This window comes from Pithys albifrons, chromosome 6 (assembly GCF_047495875.1).
Source record: "Pithys albifrons albifrons isolate INPA30051 chromosome 6, PitAlb_v1, whole genome shotgun sequence".
In the NCBI taxonomy this organism is placed as follows: domain Eukaryota; kingdom Metazoa; phylum Chordata; class Aves; order Passeriformes; family Thamnophilidae; genus Pithys; species Pithys albifrons.
Window position 1 is genome coordinate 55,985,289 of NC_092463.1, and position 21,808 is coordinate 56,007,096.

The 21,808-nt window shown below is 38.5% G+C and overlaps 1 protein-coding gene across 2 annotated transcripts in view; it reads left to right on the forward strand.

Moving 5' to 3' along the window:
- PARVA (parvin alpha) overlaps positions 1-21,808 on the forward strand; it is a 67,202-nt gene that overhangs the window by 36,173 nt on the left and 9,221 nt on the right. For both annotated transcript variants that reach the window (XM_071558991.1, XM_071558992.1), the window contains exons 2-10: positions 6,342-6,431; positions 6,531-6,601; positions 7,227-7,329; positions 9,264-9,404; positions 11,349-11,464; positions 16,840-16,898; positions 17,886-17,905; positions 19,293-19,354; positions 20,007-20,075. In XM_071558991.1, coding sequence (XP_071415092.1) covers positions 6,342-6,431; positions 6,531-6,601; positions 7,227-7,329; positions 9,264-9,404; positions 11,349-11,464; positions 16,840-16,898; positions 17,886-17,905; positions 19,293-19,354; positions 20,007-20,075 — 731 coding nt within the window. The remainder of the gene's footprint in view (positions 1-6,341; positions 6,432-6,530; positions 6,602-7,226; positions 7,330-9,263; positions 9,405-11,348; positions 11,465-16,839; positions 16,899-17,885; positions 17,906-19,292; positions 19,355-20,006; positions 20,076-21,808) is intronic.

Here is a 21,808-nt window from a genome sequence, read left to right on the forward strand (position 1 = left end):
AAGAAAATTCAAGGCAATAAGCATTTCATTTGTATTGCATGCATGAAAATCAAATCATAGCGTTTCTCCCATCTCTTTTTGTGAACAGCGTTACTCCTGTTCTTTTTGTGTGCATGCCATGTTTGGTTTAATGGAGAAATGAGAAAAGCAAATAGATTCTTTTTTGGAGACCGAGTACTAATGCAGAAACATTAAAGACAGGCACATTGTTGTCAGCCAGTTTGCATATTTATTTACTTTTACAAATGGTTGGCTTGGAGTCAGCAGTTAATGGAATGAGAATGATGTTCCTGTACAGATCATTTCCTGAGAAACATTTTCAATTACAAACATATATCTGCTTTTCTTCCCTCATTTGTTATGTCTTGGAGAATAAATGGGGAGTAGCATTTACAACTTAAGGTTTATGTTCTGAAGACAATTTTAACAATGATCCCCACATAAAAAGGCCCTTTTGTAGTTGCAGACATATGTTTATGATGTTTTGTGCTGTGAATATCAAATTTCTGGTGGACGCTGTGTCACACTCTGCAAACTTGTAAACATCTATAAATCCATTGGATCAGTTTAGTGCCATGTGTAATGCAGATTTATTGTCTTTTGTGTGGATTTCTTTTGTTTTGGAATTAAAGCTTAGCTGCCAGAATCCATGTTGGATGAATTATGTATTCCAGAAAATTAGGCAGTACCATTTTAGATTAATATTTGCTTTTCCCTTTGTGGACTTACAAGATGCACACAGAAATGAACATTTTGGATGGATGGCCCACAAAGCAATTGCGTAAGTTCATTTGACTAAATAGTATTCTGTAAAAGCTTAAACTAGGACTTTTTGAAAATGTTTTGGCTATTTTTCCTCTCATTCTCTGACCATCTTAGGTAAGTTTGATCCGTTTGCACATTTACCAGTACAAATCCAGAATTACTCCACTGAAATTATCTCAGTTTATAGAACTGGAGTGTGTGAGAGGGAACAGGAATCCCACTGAGCCAATGAGCTGGTATAACTCAGCATAAATCCACTGCAATCTGTGCAGATACAGTCATTACATTCACGTCTGCATTGCAGGCTATCAGGTCAGTAGAAGTAAAGCTGCTCTTGTGCACAAGTGGTTACAGAAGGAAACCATCAAGGTCATGGACATTCACCAGAAATTTACACCCAGTAAAAAGACTATGAAACAAAAAAACCCAGTTCTTCTAAATTTAGCTTAGCTATAACTGAGTGTATGTCTTACAAAAGAGCAGCAAGGCATTTCTTATAGAAAAATCAGTGTTCTTCTGAACTGGCTATAATTTCTGGCTACATATATAAATGTGTGTAGCCTAGGTATGCCTGTTTGAATGTGGGCATATGTACAAATATCCAGGGTTATTCTGGCAATATGAATACAGTTAGCCCTCCAAATGGTCTAAAGAATAGCTTAAGACAGACATGACATGTAAACCTCCTGCCTACCATAGCAGTTTAAGATATCAGGTGGTTCTTGACTTCTTATAGAAAGCTTAAAATCTTGGAGTCATGTGAATGTCAACAAATCTCAGCTTCCTCAAAAAAACCGAAACCCTAAAGCCAAACAAAAAAATCAAAGAAAGCAAAACAACAAAACCCCAACAAAACCAAAGCACATGCAACCTTAAAAAAGGCACAGAAGCCCTTGAATGGAAAACTCTTACACTAGAAAAAGAAAGGCAGTTGAAGAACTGCAGAAGTGTTATTTATGTAGGCGTATATGCCTGTATTTAAATCTCCTGGGTTTGAAAGATTGAGGTTGGGGGCATTGTGGCATTGTGCTCCTCCAGCATTAGGGTTCAGTTCTAGTTACTCACGCACTTTCAGAACCAATCCATTACTGTTAGTAGCATGTGATTAATTTTAGTTTTGGAAGTACGGAATCAATTACATGAAAAGACATGGCTGTAGCACTCAGAGGAGAGACTATTTAACACTGCATCTTGCTGTCTTATTTTATGTTTCTTCAGATAGATACACTAAAATATGTCTAAACCACAGAGGGTACATTAGGTGATGGGGCATTTTTGTGCTCAGTTAAATAACAAGATGTGTTTCATTCAAATCAGAATAACGTTAAGCCTTGAATACTAAATAGGGCAGCAAAAAGCCTTCAGCACACAAAATAAACAAGTAAAAAACCCAAATGAAACTGTCTAATAAATACAATGTGGAGCAACAGGCTGCATGCACTAGAGGAATTAAGCCAATTTAAACCGTATGGGCAGTGCTCCACTTTCAGATGTGCTCGGCGTCCAGCAGTTCCAATGGCAGTTGGATGCACTCATCAAAGGGCAGAGTCTGGCTCAGAGCACCAGCATGGATTTGATAGCATAGGTTTATGACCTTGTAATCCTAGAGCATCTAAAACAGTAAGAATTCCATCCAGCTTAAAATAGCTGCTGTAGCTGCTGTTGATACAGGCTTGTGAGCTCCCCAGCTCTGGGGCCAAATTTGGTGCTGGCATGGTGGGAGGAAGTCTGTTGACAGCTGATAGCAGTGGAGTTGCACTTGATTACATCATAAGAAGTTTGGCACATGGAGCTCAATCAGAAGTCTGAGGAGAAATGTCCATTCTTTATCCAGAGTTAAAACTGGGACTTTCACATTGCCAATCCACAGAGATGTGTCTGGCCCGTATGTAACTGTTGCTTTTCAGAGTCCTGCTCTAAAAATATATTCAGCCCCCAGTTCCACTACTCAGTGTGGTGACTGGAAAAAAGAGCCTTGAAGGACTGGATTTTACTCTCATGTCCAAAAGGATAAAGTCTCTGATTCTACCAACAGAAGCACGATGAGCAGAAGCCCCATGGTAGCTGATGAATTGTGCTGTATCTGCATCACAGTAGAGGGTGAAAACAGAAAGGTGGTCTTAGCTCTAATTGCTGGCATTGTCCAGTGGCCAAGCATGCCCCAAGTCAAGTAGACAACTCTATGGATGCTCTCCTTCAGGAACTGACACAAGTCTGGCTCCTGGCAACTTGTGTGGCATAGATGAACTGCTGCAGGTATGTCCCCTGCTCCCTTCTCGGCTTTACACGGTGAGACTTGGAGTGGAGGTTTTACTGATGATCCAAAGTCATTCCTCAAAAGTGTTTAAAAATCCTAGATTGTTTTATTTTAATTTTAGTTGCTGCAAAAATTGCCCAAATACTATATTCTTCATTTTTATTAAAATAGTAAGTTGGAGTGATTTTCATGAAAGTTAATTAAAACAAATTAATGAAAAGCAGCTGAATAATGGATTCCTCTGCTGAAACTGTGGTATGCAAACTCCTAACCTCAATCACATATTTGTGGTTCCTCTGTAAACACCTAATTGTATAGCAGTGATTTGTCATTAGTTATTTTAATGACAGTTCTTAGAAAGTGAGGCTATACTACATAATACATTTTCACTCACTTTACAACAACTTGATATAATGCATGTGCTTACCTGCTCCATTTAGTAGTATTACCAATCTGTAGTCAAGTCTTTGCTCTTCAGTACTGGGAAAGAAATGAAAAGATGCTAGCAGGCTTAGGGTGTCTGCATCGTGTTTTCTGCTTGTAGGGAACGGGAGGGCAGGAGGAGTCTTTATTATGGGACTAGTACCCACTTAGGTCATGTGTTGTACATGACAGAATACAGTGTCTGAGGAGGAGGTGTCCTTCCTGCAAACTGGATCCATCTGGGATCTTTGGATCATCCAGAGGTTTGTTGGGTAGGTTCCACATATGGCTCTGGCAGGTGTGAAAATGTATATGCAGTTTGGGTGAGCTGCTCACAGCAGCCTACAGAAAACAGGGCTTAGCCCCTGCTGTACAGTAAATACAACACTTGCTTTCTAGAATACATCAATATGTTAGTTCCACATATATGTTTATTATTATTTTGTTTGTATTTTATGTTCCCTTTCCATGCAAAGGTATGGCATGGTTTTGTTTGCTTTCTTTTATGTTCAGAAACTTTGGTAATATGATGAAGGTCATGTTATTCAAAGTAGAATGTAGCACTTGTGCATGTTGAGGACACAATATGAGGGAAGTTCAATGGGCCTTGTAAAGAATTCCTTACATAACATTCAATCTTGAAAGGTCCACTCAGTCTCCTTGGAGAAGTGTCAGCAAGCTCTGCCAGTGGGTTGCTCCCTGGAGAGAGGAACCAAAAGCTTTCACTCCTGTCCTTCCCTAGGAAAATGAGCTGACTGCTTTCTCCAGTGTGTCTTGCCCAAGCAGAGCATCCAGCCCTTTGGGACAGGAGAGCTCAGTGGAGGCAGTTGGCTTGAACAGATTTTAGTTACTCTATTCCCTCTTGTGATTGATATGGTAAATCCCCATGTTTTCTGCCTTGAAACCTTTGTGCAGAAGTGCTCCATGAACTAAATATTTCAGAACAGAAAGATCTCCAAATGGAAGTTTTCTACGCACTGACATTTTTTATCCATAACCGTTTTGAACCAAAATTAAAAAAATTTCAAAAGAATCAAAGAGGTTAATAAAACCATCAGTTATTTTCTCTAAGGAGGGCTAGCAGTTCCAACAATTTCCATTAAGTGTAAACAGTTGCTGAGATTGTACATGCTAGACCAAATTCATCCTTGCTATAACTCCTCGCAACTCAGTGGAGTTACATGAGGTATTAATTTGGGCCATTGCTCTCAGCCCTCAGTTTTAGAGAATACACAACAATCGAGGGAACTATTATTGTCAACATTATTTTATGACTCTTTAGAGCTGCTCAGTGTTTGTATTTTACAGATACACAAGGAGGGTGAGTGTATGGAGTGAAGTTACAGGTTCAGTATTGAAGGTAGTGGATTTTTCAGTTATTTTTGTGCAGTTAAAAGTAATAGGGATTCTAGCAACCACGATTGCTGTGAATCTTACATAGGTGCCTCAGTACAGCTGCACAGATCTTTAAAACATGCACAGGCATTTCATGGCAGAGCACAAAACATTTCAGAATGCACAGAAAATATTTGGAAAGTTTTGAGTCCTGTTATCACACCAACTGACTGACAATCAGTGTTCATGTGAAATTTAACTACTCTTATTGCCCACAGGAGGTTAAGGCAGAGAGGTAAGATTTCCAAAGGCTAACTGTGAGGCAGCCATGGGGGCAGAACAAAACACAAGATCCCTAACCCAACCTAAATTGTTTCTGTAATTTTCAGAATAAACTGAAGAAAGTATCAGCTAGTAAATCTGAACTATTGGATGGTGAATCTGCATCTGCACATAAATACTTTAGTTCATGTCAAAAGGTGTAGACAACTACCTGAATCTTCAGGGCATATGTAGGATCTTTGAATTGAGCTATTTAAGTTGAAATTATGACTGGAACAGATGTGCCAACAGCCAGTTCAGTTAAATGTCTGTACCGTGGAAGCTAAGTGATCAAAGCAGCATTGTTTCTTGTCATCCATAAGACAGTGAACCTCTTTCCTTTGATAAGCCAGGTTTGCACTGATTTCTTGGTTACAAAGCAAGATACAAACTTGTGGAGTCCCTCCCTGCACAGTGCTGTGAGTTCTTCCATAGCAGTAGGATTACTGGTTTGGGTTATTTGTATTTATGCTTGTCTATTAAGGGGCAGTGAAGGAAGGGTTTTGTCTTGCAACCTATTAAAGTTTGGGGCACCCAGAGGTACGAAGTTGCTCTCAACTGTACCAGGTACAGAACTAGTGGAAGGCCTCCTTTTACACCACTTCTCTGGATCTCTCTGTTTTCATGTTCTCAGAGTATGTATTACAAGAACATTGATTTTTGTAGCATTTGGGGGCTTTGGCTGAGTAAGAGCTTGTCCATGTTTCCTGACAACTGCAGTATCTTCAGACTATGGTATCTTGGATTATTTCCTGCTGCACCTTCACTCCTAAACACTTTTCCAGTCTGGAAACTCCTGCAGGGAGTTTCCAGGCCCAGCTCTTCTCAAGTAGCTAAACTTGAAGCATCTCCAGAGCAAAGGGTGGCATAGCTGAGAGCAATAATCATTTCCTTCAGCTGAAATGATTCATTAGTGTTAAAATGTCAGGATCATTAAAATGCAAGTGAACCTTTTAAAATTTGAAGACAATGGGCCTTATCCTGGAAAAGATTTGAGGTAATTGCATTGATTCCAGTACCATTATCCAAGAAAAATCTACTTGTACAGGTAAAGGTTTGTTGGCTGGGTGTCCCATTTTTGTTAGCTATACTTTATTGCTGTAATTACACCTAGTGGCTTATCTAATAGAGTCATGTTCTTGTAAAGAAATTAAGACAATTAATGCTACTTCTAGCTAGAGTGAAGTAGTAAGTAAAATTAAATTGAAATTTGACCAAGCTCTTCTTTTTTATTTCCTAGTATCTGAATTACAGGAAGAAGGAATGAATGCCATTAACTTACCTCTCAGTCCAATTCCATTCGAACTAGACCCTGAGGACACTATGCTAGGTAATTCACAACAATTTTATATCTCAACATAAAAGCTTGATGTAAAATAAAGTGTCATGCCTGTAATAGTTACTAATATCTTTCTTTTAAACCTTACAGAGGAAAATGAAGTTCGAACAATGGTTGATCCAAATTCAAGAAATGACCCAAAATTACAAGAACTAATGAAGGTAATGAAAAGCATGTAAACACTCTCAGGAAAGTGAAACTATTTTTAATGCTATCCCTGCCTCTTGCATTTGAACACTTCAAAGCAGTGGTTAGATAATAATTAAATAGAACCACGTGGTGCATACATCCCAGTGAAGTGGGCAGGTCATTTGTTGCAGCATCTTTCTCTAGATTTGGCACAGAGAGGCTTAAGAATTTTGATTAAAATCCTGAGTCCAGATTCTCAGTGCCATTCCACCAACCTAAGATCACACTGACTTTCCCTCTGTTTGATTCTTTGGGTTAGAACTTTAGCAGGATGCTTCATTAGAATCAACTTCAGCACCCTTTGCTTCACAGTAAAATGTTAAAATGCTGCTGAAAGCAAGGGAAACATTTCACTCCAGAAGGCAGTGCATCAATTGGTGTTTGTCTAGACCTTATGGTGCATTGACACAGCCACCATCGAAGAGTTCTTCCTGAGTGTTTCCTGTTTGCTTCTCATGGTATTTCTGATTGTATTTTGAGCCATTGCAGCTTTGGTGTTCTTTCTGCTAAGTATTTTCATAATTGTACCAAATGACATGTGTTTTAAATTGCAAATGAATAGTGTATAATACTGCCAAATTTGTGTTTCCCATATAGGTATTAATTGACTGGATTAATGATGTGTTGGTTGGAGAGAGGATTATTGTGAAAGACTTGGCTGAAGACCTGTATGATGGACAAGTATTGCAGAAATTATTTGGTAAGAAAAAAATACACATGCACACTGTTAAGACACTTTGTCAATAAGTGGATCTCTTATTCCTGCTAAGGAGCCTTGGTATCATTTTACATTTATGCCACTAAGTGACATAAAAATAGCATTGTATTATGAGACCCTTGAGCAATAGGCTGCATGCACAGTCCTCATAGCTACAGTGCAATGTGTGGTGCACTGTAGTTGATGAGAACAGCATAAAGCCTACCTGGAGTGTTGGAGAGGGAGGGTTCTTGGCAACAGTATTCACTCCAATTAAATTTATTATCTGCATATGTGCTGCACAAACCTAACCGTGTTACAAGTGGAAAGTAAGTTTGAAGGAAAGGGTATTTTCAGTACAATGGTGGATGTTTTTAATCTCTGCTCATTCCATACTACAGTTTATTCACATTGCAAAGTTCCTCTGGAAATTTGGAATTTCTTTCTGATTTGATGTCTGGCTTTTAATGTTACTGAGGTAATGGTGCCCAGTGGACTGCAAACTGAGCTTCAGCTGAGAAACAGATAGAGAAAAGAAACTGCTAATGCACAGCTGGCATGTGCTTTCTACACTGTTGGCTTGGAAGCCATTTTCTTGGTTATTACAGCTCATAAAGTCTCCAGTAAATTTCTTTTCAGTATCTTAAATGAATCTTGAAACATCATGTGAGCATTTATAATGCAGACTACACAGACTATTCCCTTCTATGAATGGTTAAGCTATTGAGTATATTATGATGGACTGGATATGCCCCAGGCTGAGCAATTTGATTCTCATGGGCAGACCTCCAGTGACCTCACCCAAAATCCAGAAATTGCATATGAGATGCAGCCTGACTCGAAATATGCGTATAATGATCCAGCATTTATTGATTTCAGTGGAATCTTTTTCATTACCCTTAATTCCTTGTGGATCAGGTCGATGATAAGTAAAGACTTTGGTCTTGTTGTGAGAGACTGATTCTGAGGAGACACAGGAAAACTCAAGGAGATAGTAGTCTCTTAGGCAGGATTAGGATATAGCAGTCTCTTAAGCTGGTAGCTCAGGCTTCTTCCCTTTGGGAAGGTACTCAGTTCACTTTGATGAGAATAAGATCAGCTCTTACCAAATAAGTTATCTCCTAATGAGGTATTCCTTCATGGAAGTAAATTAATAGGTGACCAAGCATTTTGTTTCTGGTGTTGTCATCAGGGAGCTCTTACTACTAAATTTTCTTTGCTTTCTCTTTAAGGGTAACAACTAAGCTGTGTATGATATACATAGCAATCTGTACTAACTAGTAACAAACCAATTCATAAAGTGTCTTAAACTCTACTGCAAATATTGAATGCAGAAAAGGGCTGTGGCATAATGGAAAAAAAATGGCCTGAGGTTTTAGTTGTTTTCATGCTTCCAGAAAACCTTCTTTGCATTTCTTTGGTGCATCCTCCACCTCTATAAATTTGAAATTGCTTCACTTTTATCACAAATGGGCCTAGTAAAATTTGTTAATCAGCTGCATCTGAGGTAGAAGCTGGGAGGCTGAGGCTGATGAAACAAATTTTAAAGCGGGTATCTGCTTCCGAGGTTTGATGTTCTGCTGTTCAAGCCACTTGCATGCAGAATAACCTTTATCCAGTAGCAATAGAAATAATGCGCTGTACCTCCAAGTCTGATGTTCCCTAAAGGGAGTTGCAAGAAATATTTCTTAGCCAGTAGTGTGGCATACAGTAATACTTGGCCTTCCCCTTGGGAATGTGTAACTAAAGGGAAAATATGAATTTAGCTTTAGGAGCTCAGTAGTGTGGGGGAAAGTGGCCCTGGAAGAAAATTTACCTAATTTTGAAACTAGAAAGTCTGATATCTCTTGAATGTACTTCTGGGTGTATGGAATGTCTTTGTGTTCTTCATGGAGATGACAATATTTTTCCTCTGTTTTTTTCTTCTATCACTTCAGAGAAGCTTGAAAGTGAGAAGCTGAATGTTGCAGAAGTCACTCAGTCTGAAATTGCTCAGAAACAGAAGTTACAAACAGTGCTTGAAAAGATCAATGAAACCCTTAAACTCCCCCCAAGAAGCATTAGATGGACTGTTGACTGTAAGTTGTGTTTGCTATGCTCTTCTCATTTGTTTATTGTCAGCTGGGAGTTTGTAGGTGCTATCTGGAATTCTGAAATATCCAACAATAAGGGAAGGCTGAAATCTGTTGTTTCTAGTAGGAACTGCTCAGAAGGACATTGTCAGATATGGTACACTCTACCCTCTTTACTGGTGCTCGGCCTTCAGTTTCAATAAACTGTCTTTTCAGAGTGTTGAAGTATGGTGGTTTTGCTCTAAAGTCCATGTGCTTACCAGCTTAAGTTTTCTGTTACCAGATTGGTTTATTGGAACAGGCAAGTACCTGCATAAATACAGTAGATAGGCCTAAGGAGGGTTAGGTCCTAGAATTCTTTGTGTATAATTTGGAACATAGATATGAATAATATTTCTGACCATTTAAGGCTAAATCTGAACCACTAGATTTGATTACAAAACTCTCATCAAGGTTAATTCTGTGTTCTTGCTGTTTTATTGTATTAAGAATGAACGTAGCAATATCTAACAGAAATGCCTTCAGTGCCCAACATGAGATGTTTTAGTGCATATGTGTTTCAGAAAGCAGGTTGTCAGTTTTAGAAAATTAGGTCTCGTAATCTGCCTCAATTATTTTATGCTGGTGAATACCTTGCCTAGTACGCAACAGTTTCCCTGTCTCCTGTACCTGTTTTGGTGTGAATATTTTTGTATCCTGTTCCATTCACAACAATTTAGTGAGAGGGAGAGAAATACCTCAAGGGATGAAGAATGAACATAAGGCATTCTGACTTTCCCCTTTGGGTGGTCCTGCTGAGTTTTCTGTCCACTTCTCTTTTCAAGCTCCCCCCAGGTTTTTTCCATTCTCTGTTATGCAGCTGGAGGCAGGGTGTTCAGAGTGGCCTGACAATTTAACTTCTCATTTTAATTTAATGTTTTACATGTGTTTGAGCTGAAGTAGAGATAGAGAGCAGCAGCTGGACCCAGCTGTAGCACACACTGGTGCTGGGCAGACAGACATCTTTGTAGTGTTCTGCTAAAGCATCTCGTCTGGGACCACTGGCTCTCCAGCAAAATTTGACAGCAGTGACACATTTTATATGAATTGGTATCTCCATGGCGTAGTTGAGACTTGCATTGGAAGATAATGAAGAAGTGTATTTTAGTGCTTTACCAGTGAAGGAAGGTAGTAGTTATTGGTTAGTTCAAGTAAGTGAGCTGTATTGTAGCTATCAAAGATCATTTAGAAATACTACTCTGGGGAATGCAAAAACAAAGTAGAAGAAGAGGAAAGGCAATAAGAAGAATTAGAAATTATTCGCTTAAATGCCAATTGTTTGCTACTTGATTAAGGATTTCCTACAGAATGGCTTTTGATATCTTGTAAGTTATGTTAGTGTTAACTACCCATATGAAACCTGCTGTGAAAAAGCTTCAATAACAGAACTATAACAACTTCATGAGGAATGTTTGAGTCATTGAGTTTAGTAAGTTATTGCTTAAGGTTTCTGCCAAAATAGGCTCATTTATCATCCTGCAGACGTTGTGACACTTAAAAATGAATAAGTGCATGTTATGAGTACAAAAATATCTTTCTGATAGTCTATAAATCCTTATTGAAATAAAGAGAATAAAGGGGAGGCAATGAGAATGCAGAGACAGCACTTAAAGTGCTGTACATGAAATCTGGCTTTTGGATTAGCTTTAGATTTCCATCTACACAAGCCTGTGGCATCCAGACGTGTTGCAAAGAGTAGCACTTTAGTGCTGACACCCATTGCTAACTGGGTCGCATTCACATGGCCTGTTGAGCAGGAGGAGGCCAATAAAGATGAGGTGTCTTAAAAGTGTCCCTTGGCTCCAGGAGGCAAGAGGAAAAGAATTCCATAATCCTTATATCCTAAGAAGTAAAAATATGTGCCCTAGTTACTTTGCAGTTTGTAACTTGTGCTTTTAATATCTATTTCAGCTGTTCATGCTAAAAGTCTTGTAGCAATACTTCATCTTCTGGTTGCGTTATCTCAGTATTTTCGAGCACCAATCCGACTGCCTGATCATGTGTCCATTCAGGTGGTTGTTGTGCAGGTAAGAAGGACATTAAACAGCTCTTGATGATGTCATGAAAATGACTGGGGGATTTCTTGAGAAATGCTCTAGAATTTCTGTTCGGACGGGCATATGCGTGACAAGAAGCACATGTGCATCTTCCCTGCTGACAGTGCTTCAACCAGAAAAAGGCAGAAGTGCTTTCCCAGATTGAACTGTAGCTCAGAATATCTTATTTTGATTGTGAAGTGGCCAGACTGTGACATTAAAAATATATGAAGCATTATTATTGTTGGAATATGTTTATCACTCGGTATGATCTCTAGAATTATTATTTTTCCCATTTTTTGACGGTCTTCTCACTTGTGTTGAGATTCAAATCATTCTTGGCACTGAATGATGAATTGTCACTGTTTATTACATTCAGATTCATGTTAGGTGACTATTCTTTTTCAGCCCTGTGCATACTAATTTAGTCTGATTATAGTGTTGGTTTTCTCATACACACGCAAAAAAACTCCATCAACTAAATCTTTTGTGTCAGTCAGTCTCCTTATTAGAGCCTCGTCCATTCAAACTCTTTGTGTTATTCTGTTCATCGTTTTGCTTTCAGTTGGATTTGTGCTTCCTCTATCTTATTTGACCCCTTCCCATTTAATCTGCTTTTCTTTTTCTCCAATTAACTTTGCCTTTATTTTTCACACTGTAACTGTCTGTATTTATGTCTTTTAACTAATGTTACCCTGAAATAACTGGTGGAAAGAGGTTTTACTCAAATTTTGCGTGACTGAAAATCTGTGAGACATCTGGGAAAGTGACCACTCTTTTTTTCCAGCATTCACATAGGACAAGTTTTGTAATTTGGGGAGAAATCTGAAGCAGAGTCTGGTAAATGAATCACTGATGCCTGGTACTGACTCATTGACTCTCAGATTCTGCTTCATGGGTTTCTCTACAGATAACGAAAGAGAACCCCAGAATTCTGCACTTAGGCTTCAGAGGAACACAGTTTTTAAGCACTTTCCTTTGGCTATTATAAATGTATTATTTACACTGCTTTATCTCGAAGTTCCACCAAAACCAGTTTAAGAAATTGGGAGTAGAGTGGGAAGGGCATCTTCATGGTGAGAAACTAAACAAGAAAAAGAACACAGTCCTAAAATAAAGAACCAGATCTTCTACTGCCACTCCATAGGTCCAGACAAAATTCCCACTGAAATCAATGGATATAATTGTCCTCTTGTTTAATAGGCTAATGTAGTTCAACAGCAAATCCACTGAACACAGTACAGATAAACCAATTTTAGTCAGAGAATCTGGCTCACTGCATTGCCTCTTAGTTGCACAGCTGTAGCTCAGGTGCCAGGGAATTGCAGAGAAAGCATTTGCAGCAGAATAAAGTCCAAGTAGTGTTGCAGAACATTTTGTCCTTCAGACCCAAAGCTTGATGAAAGCCAATCAGTGGAACTCCAAAGCTCTGCTGATTCCTGTTAACAGAGGGTGGGGGCTGGTATACTTACAGTAATTGTTGGAGATATTTCTCTCTCTTTTTTATGATGGATGGGGTTTTTATGCTTATTCTTTAACTCTGTCTTTCATGTCCATTGGACTGATTCTGTGTAATGCATCATGTACCATTGGAACTCAGTGGAAGTTTTAATCAACAATCAGCAGATCCTGAAGCCTAATTTAGTGGTCAGAACTGCACACCTCAAGTTCTAAACTCTCATACATTCTATAAAGTAAGATCAAACCTAAGGAAGCTTAACAGACTATGTGGTAGGTGGTTTTTAATTCTGTGGTATACAGTTCAATAGAGAACAGTAGAGAGAGAAATTAAAAGAAGAAAGTGCTTTCATGAAGTCTTTAAGAAGGCCTACCTTAATTCATCTCACAGTTTTGCTTAGATGTAGAAACACATAAAATCTGAGGGTTGCCATGTTGGCTGGGTATAGTTCATTGAAGTAGAAACAATGGTATTTGTGAAACAAAAAGTCTTCTCGTGCCTAACAGGTTTTTATGAAAGCTTGTTTCCTTTGGCTGTTTTGTACAAAAGCTGTTAGCAATGAGAGTAATATGAAATCTGGGTTATAAACTGATTTGGGAAAAAATGTGATAGTTGGACTTTCTGTAGCTATTCTGTTACATTATTTTCTTTTCCTTCCAGAATGAATAACTTTGAACAAAGCCCAGGCTTTGTTCGATCATATCTACTGAAACAAGGGAGAGGTTTTTTGGAAAGCTGGATCTTGTCATCATGTTGCCTCTTTTAAAAAAATTATTTATTTATGCCACTCATGAATGATTGGATGACAGATTGTTTGTGTGCAAGAGCTGGAAGTCAGGGAGTATAAGAATGCACTGACAGAGCAGCCAGAATGGCTTCAGTGTATTCTGGGACAGTAATTCTTGGATACACAAACCACTCTTAGGCAAAGCTAGGAAATTAATGAGATTAGATGAAGGTGTACATCACAAACTTATTTGGAGGTCATTGATCCCACTACCTGCAAAGGTCTGAAATGTTTCAGAGCAGCATTGCCTCCAGGTTTCCAAGAAGGCTTTTTCTGAACCTGTGACAAATGTGTTTGTTCTTTCAAGCTCCAGAATAATTCTGCGTTTCATTTGAGGCAATTATAACACATAATCTGCCAGATGAAGTGGATAGCAACAATACATAGGCAAAAAGCCATCCACATAGTGGGAAGGTTTTTGGAGTGGGATTTTGTGGAGGAATTTAGGCAGTTGGCCCTCACTTACATAAAACTGCTGACACAGAGGGAGATGAAGAGAAACCCCTTTCCATTTCCAGACATAGTACCCAAATTTCAGATGTATTTTTTTATTCTGGGGTAGTTGACAATTTAAAATGGTAAGTAACTAGGAAGGTCTTCATGGCTTTTTGTAGGAGTCTTTCAGGGAAAGGGAAGAAAATGTCAAGCTTGTCCACCAAAGCCTCCTGCTGTCACTAGAAATTGCCCCCAGCTTTTCTTCTTGATAGGAAATCATAATTCATGCCTCATTTCTCAGCGACTTTCAAATAGTAGATGTTGATTTTTCTAGTTTGTTATTTCAGTTGTAGCTACTGTTGCATTTAAGGAATATGCTGGACAGTCTTTCAGTCCTCAGTAGGACCTCTGTATTTTTAGGAATATTGTGTCATTCTCTGTCTAGTCTAAAACAAACTTCGCAGTAGGTGACAGCAGTGTTAGGGTCAATTTTGAGGTGCAGTTTTTAAAGTGCAAAAGATATATAAGAAGCAGCCTTCACAGAGAAGGTACTTAGATGAGTGTTTTAAGGTCAATTCTGGTTGTTGCCATTGGGACTTCACAAGTCTTTGTACAAATCAAAAGATAGGAAAGTCTGTCTTTACATGTTCTGGACAAATAAGTGTTGTATTTGGGCAATGTGGAAATCCCATTAATGTCAATGCTCAGGTACTAGGTGCAAAACCAGGGGTTGGTAACATCTTGGTTTGCACTTTTTCGTTTGTTTTTTGTTGTTGTTGTCACAACAGGCTTAAGGTGCAGAAATACTTTTTTTAGTAGTTGTAGTGTATCAAAAAAACAAGTATGTTTATATGGGTACTGGAGCATGTTTGAGGTAATTTTTGCATGCTTACAAGAGAAGGTAGAGTATTAGAAATGTTTTTCTGCTCCCATACTACCAGACTGGTCACTACAGATGCCATTGCTATGATGCTCGACTCCTCTAGGAGACAAGAGCAATAGAGCTTTTGTTGCAGAAGGCATCATTGGCATGTCAGAGTCATCACGAGGAGGAAATAAAAGTTTTCTTTCACCCTGCAGCAAAGAGAAAAATAAACAAAAATCTCAGAGAGGAATTCTAACTTGAGCTAGCATGAACTATATTGTAACTTGAATTACAAGCAGTTACTGTTGTCTGCACAAGCTGAAAGTGTAGATAGCCCTAAATTACCTAATTTTTCTTCAGACTTTCAAGGTATGTGACAGAAGATGTCTCAGCAGCTGTCCTGTACCCTCTCTTTCAGTATGAAACACATTGGACACCACTCTCTTTTTAATGTTCAAAGGTCGTTCCTGAATGCACTGTGGTGGTGCAAGTTACTTAGTAAGAGGACTTTAAAAAGTATCATGGAAACCCCCTGAAATTATCACATAGCTAAAAGGACAGTCCAGATTACCCCAGGCCCCAGCCTGGAGTAACCCAGAGGATGTCATGTTCAGCTTTCTTTCAGAAATAAATATATTTCTTCATATATTTTGTTAATGCTGTATAGAACTAATAGACTAAAGCCTGGCTAGATCCTCAGCACATCATACAACAGGACTGCCTCAGGTAGGGATGTGCTGTCTTTTCCAAGGTGGGGAAGAGCAGCAGCCCCAGTTCACACGCCAGGAAGGACTTTTCCAAGAGGTTATTCTCCTTTTCTCTTTTCCACGTGGAAGGCAAGTCTGGTACCAGCACAAATTCATTTTTCTCGTTTCCTTGTATGACAGGGAGTGAAGAATCGTGAATAACTGCCTCATGTCTAGACTTTACACGTCGTCAGCATTTCCCTGACTTTTCTTTCTTTCTGTATTGCAAAATTTTAGAAATACCAGTGAATAGAATTAACGGAGAGAACACAAAGAGAGGCAAAACATATGCGAGGTATTTATACCACCACCAGATGACTGTGATCTGCACACTGGAAGCAATGTCAAACTTTTCAACTTACTTTCCAACTGACTCAAGGAGCAACCATTTGAGTTTGATTCTGCCATGCTGTGAACAGCCTCTAGACAGAGGCCACTCAGTACAATGTAGGAAGGGCTTCTTGCATCTCAAGAACATTGGAGTCAATGCTCATATTAACACAAGGTGACTGGGCTCTGAAGGAGACTGGGAGTGTGAATGGAAGCTCCATTTTGGTTTTCCATCAGATGCTCTTTGTCTGGAGAGAAGTCAGAAAAGGGAAGCACTGAGGCAAAAAAAGGAGTATGAACAGGGCAGAAAGAACAGCCTGGGAGCAAGAGTTTTGCAGAAGAGAAGCATGGCCACTATCTGCCAAGCTGTTCATTGAAATACAAGGTTTAATTCAGCTCACCTAGGCATACCTCTACTAAAATACTTACATATGTGTTTAGGTGTTTCAAATGTCTTGCTGAATTGGGGCCTTTAAAGGAAAAGTGAATTAGGAACAATGGAGAAAGGAAAGCAAAAGAAATACTTCCTTCTACAGGTGGAGTTTCAAGTTTCTCATTAATGTACAAAAGAGTTTTCTGAAATATTTGTAAAGTAAAATAATATATTACTGTAACTTTGTTTAAGAAAAGTTCTTATTTTGCAAGGTTTTTAACTAATTACTTTTGGGGATCACAAATAAATTTTTGCCTTACTCTAAGGATTAAACTTTACTGAGAAAAATGTCACTTTTTTATTTTTTGCAGAAACGAGAAGGAATCCTCCAGTCTCGACAAATCCAAGAGGAAATAACTGGTAACACTGAGTATGTCAACACCACTTTTGCCAGCAGTTCAGTAATTGAACACAGATGCCTCTCAGAAAGTCAAACATTTGCTGATATTTAGATTTCAGTATTGGGGTTCCAGGGAAGATGATGCATCAGCCAGTGACTGTATTTTAGCCTTTTCAAGAGCTGCAAACATGCATCTAAAAATACAAAAGGGGGAGGAAATAGAGATGGGGGGGAACTAAAAACAGGAGACCAGGGTAGAAGAGAAGACAGAGTGAAGATACACAAAATCTCTGTATTTATCTACTATTAATTTATTTCTGTTTGTTATATTTATTAGTATTTTATTCAAAAGTTCTTCAAACAAACAAGAGATTGCACTCTTTTCTGTTGGTTTTTACTTGATAAAGAATGAGATTCATTCAAAAAGTGATGTGATGCGACTATTTTTAGGTGTTTTGACTTTGGGAATGTAAGATGACTGTTGTAAGTCCTGCATGTGTCATCTCACTGAACAATTTCTAACTGAATGGAGAGAAGCTGTACTATTGATTTATTATTTATATGTATGGATTTGTTTATGTGTGATAGTTACATGAAGGATCAGCTGGAGCAAAATGCTGCAGTCGTTAAGAATCCAGACCAAGGCTTATTTTGGCTGCAGTTGTATTGTAGTTGGTGTGGTAAATTCATCTTTAAAGCAGAGGCCCAAGTTTTCACAAAAGCAATGTGAAAAAGCCTTCTTTGCTTAGGCAAAGTGGGTTGATTTGGTTCAAAGTAGACAATGTGAGATCTAGCCTACTGTGAGACTTTAGTGAAACCAAGAGATATTATACTGATAGACTCTAGACTAATCCAGCTTCTCAGCTGGAGTAACTTGATGAACATTTTCTTAATTGCATGGATCCACTCCAGTATTCACCAAGTTGAAGATGTGACCATGTATACTGTTCTTCTTTGCAGCACATCTGCGTGTGCATGATATATAACTGTTCTTTTTGTTTGTTTGTTTTGCTATAGGGCATTATCAGGAAGGCATGGTAAGTTTATTTGATTATTGTCTTTTCCTTGAGGCAACCAGAGTATACATTAGTTGGGCAGGGGGTGGTCACTTTGATCAGCTACAAGGAAGGAGAGGATTTCAAGTTGTCCTGGCAAATACATGCACCACAGGCTATTGTGGCAGTCAACAAAAGGGAGGAAAGCATCAAAATCATTCTGACCATCTTTGAAACACATTTCGTTGCTTTTCAGCACATGTTAATTTGCAGGTGCTTTGTGGTTTAACCTACAGAACATGACTGTGATAGTATTAATGGTCATAAGTTCCCAGCACAATGTAAAATGGTGGCTTACCATGAACCAGGTGCTTGAACGTGTTGATATTCTTACATCCATTACCTGCTTACACTTTAAAGACTTTGAGTCATTATTCAGGAGGCCTACACACCATGCAAGGTCCTATGCATAGCACGTCTTGCTGCCAGGATTGAGACTGGCCACATGCCTGGCCAGCAGAAAACACTCACCTGAGAAGCTTAGGTGGAGAATTTAGCTTTGGCTTCTTTATTTTTTTGCCACCAAGAATTTATCTTTTGCTTCTTGTATTATTTCAATGGCTGCCTTAGAGCTGATTTAAAAGGCTACATGAATGACCTCTTTTCCCAAGGATATCCCTGAGCAGTCTTGCTTTGTATAAAGTCTGTCTTCTACAAATGCCTTTGGATCTACTTAACCTTTTTTTTTAAATCAAGGAGTATGATTGTAACTGTTTGTGAAGTCATTTGCTATCATTCAAGTGATTTTTGAAATGGAAATTGCTCAGAGAAGGCTCTGGTGGCTTTTTTTTTTCTTGTTTTCTTCAGAAGGTCACTACAGTAGCACTCTTGTCATGGTACCTTAGGTTGCCTGTACTGCTGATAATGTCCTAAATTGCATATCAAAATGCCCCAAAACATCTATACAAAGGATTGTATTGCAGATGTGTAATCACAGGCCTTCTTGAGGTGCTTTATACCACAGAGCACTCAGTGGCCCATGGGGAAAATCTTCCTCTGTAGGGGTAGTGACTCTAAAGTAAACTCATGTTCTTCTGCACAAAATTATTTGGTTCCTTAGCTGCCTGTATCTGACTGTTTAAGGTTTTATGCATAAAGATACTATTCTTTGTTCATTTTTGGGAATGGGGTCATTAGATAATCCAAATCCTACTTGAAAATGATGCTTTTTGTAAATAATAGAGAATAAGTTGCTAGCAGCTTATGGCAAAAGTGCAGTATGCAAAATACATGATATTTGGAATACAGAGATTATATTGAAACATTTTGCTGGCTGTGTTGTCTCAAATGAGTATGTGTCTCTGTAAGTTTTGATTCTGAACTGGAACAAGTGCTGCTTGGTATATTAATATTACTGAATTTTTTTCAGAAAGAGATGCATTTGACACTTTATTTGACCATGCTCCAGACAAGCTCAATGTAGTGAAAAAGGTTGGAAGGTTTTTATTCTTGAAATACATAATGTCTGTGTGTGCATGCTTGTGTGTCTCTGTAGGTATGTCGTGAGTGTGTGTGGATATATATATATATATATATATATATATATATATATATATATATATATAAAATAGACATAGTTTGCATGCATTAAATACAATTTATACTTAAATGTACAAATTCATGATTTGAAATACACAACAACATATAGTTCTCAAAGTTTCCTTCAGAAAAGTTCTCATAAAGTATGTGTGAGTAGAACCCAACTGGTACATTGACTGTATTGGTGCCAGTTTACAACAATCAGGTTTACACAATCCAGTTTACAACTACCAGAGGTCTGACCTCTAGGGTATTTTGGCTATTGTCAATTTTGAGTGGAATTTGATTCCCTACTTCCCTATAGTTACCTACAAGAGAGTTTTATATTATGTTTTAACAGTATTTTTTATTATCACTTTTATTTTTGTTCTTTATTCTTGGAAAAAGGAATTTTTTTAATGTTGCATTTCAGTTTTAAAACTTAGAGAATGTGTTGCAGTGTCTTCACTCATGCAGATTCTCTCTTCGAAGTGAAGTTTATGCTGCTTATGTTGGATTGCTGCCCTGCTGAATAGGCTTTCACTATACTGTTTTCATATTTCAGACTCTCATCACCTTTGTGAACAAGCATCTGAATAAATTGAATTTGGAGGTGACTGAATTGGAGACGCAGGTAGAATTTTATAGCCTTTCTTAAAGGGGAGGGATAGTTGCACTGTTATGTGCTTTATCCAGACATTTCATTGAATTATTATTGATTCAGCTCTAAGATGTTATTTCAGCATGAAACCCTTAATTTCTAAATACATTTATATGAGGAAGACCCTCATGAGTTAAGTATCTAAAACAGCTTTGTACTTCCATTACCATAAAAATTAATTAACTAATGCTACCTTTTGGGTGCTGCCAAGTGCTATAAGGAGAACCTCCTTGCTTTGGTCAGGAAAGAATTCTGTCTGCTTGGTTTGATCCAGCGTCAGGCTGAGCAGTTGTTTCCTGCCTACCTTTGCACAAGCACGTGGTCACATGGGGTTACAATGGCTCTATTCAGTGAGATACATTCTCCAGGGTAAAGCTACTCAAGTGTATAGGCAGCTGTACAGCTGGGCTGCAGGCTTGATTGCACCACAGAAATAATGTGGTACATGGTCTTCTTTCTTGTCCTCAGCTGCTAAATTGGCTGAAAAGAAGCTAAAAGAAAAGCTTAATCCTGCTGTATTAATACCTCCCCATGTGAACAATTGCAGCAGTTATCATAAGAAAATTACAGGGTCAGGCAGGAAGGGATGGTTTCTGCACTATCAAAAAACCCCATGCGTTTTCAGGTCAGGCTTTATTTTATGTCTTGATTCATGTTATTAAGAATCTCTGCTTTATTTAAGTAGCTGTAAATCTGATAGAGATTTTTCAAAGGTAAAATTAAGATTTAGGTGGAAATAATGTGTAAAGGTTTTTTTCAAAAGGATATCCCCTATTTCTGCTTATTGCATTTACTTTGGGGAAAAGAGTATTATTCAAATGTACCTGGAAACTACTTAAGCATTTATCTGAAACAACATTCCTTAAATTGAGAGATTGTATTTCTATCAATTGAAAGAAAATTACCTACCTCAAGAAGGTGATGGATTGCTTCAGATAACTCAGTTTGATTGTGTAGATACCAGTGCACTAATAGACCTGATGCCACAGGGGTAGAAGTGAGAGGCCTTTGACAAAACCATAGAATCATAGGATGGTTTGGTTTGGAAGGGACCCTAAAGACCTTCTAGTTCCAATGCCCCTGCCACAGGCAGGTACACCTTCCACAAGACCGGGTTGCTCAAGACCCCATCCAACCATGATCCATTCCAGGGATGGGGCATCCCCAACTTCTTTGGGCAACCTCTTCCAATGTCTCACTGCCCTCACAGTAAAGAATTTCTGCCTAATTTCTAATCTAAACCTGCCTTCCCTCAGCTTAAAGCCATTCCACCTCGTTCTTGTGAAAAATCCCTCTCCAGCTCTCCTGTAGCCTCTTTAGGTACTGGAAGGTGCTACAAAGGTCTCCCTGGAGCCTCCTCTTCTCCAGGCTGAACAACCCCAGCTCTTTCAGGCTGTCTTCGTAGGAGAACTGCTCCAGCCCTGTGATCATCTTCGTGGCCTCCTCTGGACTCACTCCAACAGATCCATGTCCTTCTTATGGATGTTGCTATTTCCTTAGATAGAAATGAACATATAGCAATTAAGTATCTTCTGCTGTAATTACAGATACCTAAAACTCGACATAACAGAAATAACGAACTAAATAGAATCAAAGAAGGGAGACAAAATATTTTAGTTGAAATTTAAAATATTTGTTTTAGTAGTTTGTTGGCAGTTCTGCATTACACAATACTTATCATGTTCATTAAGAAAAGCGATGATACA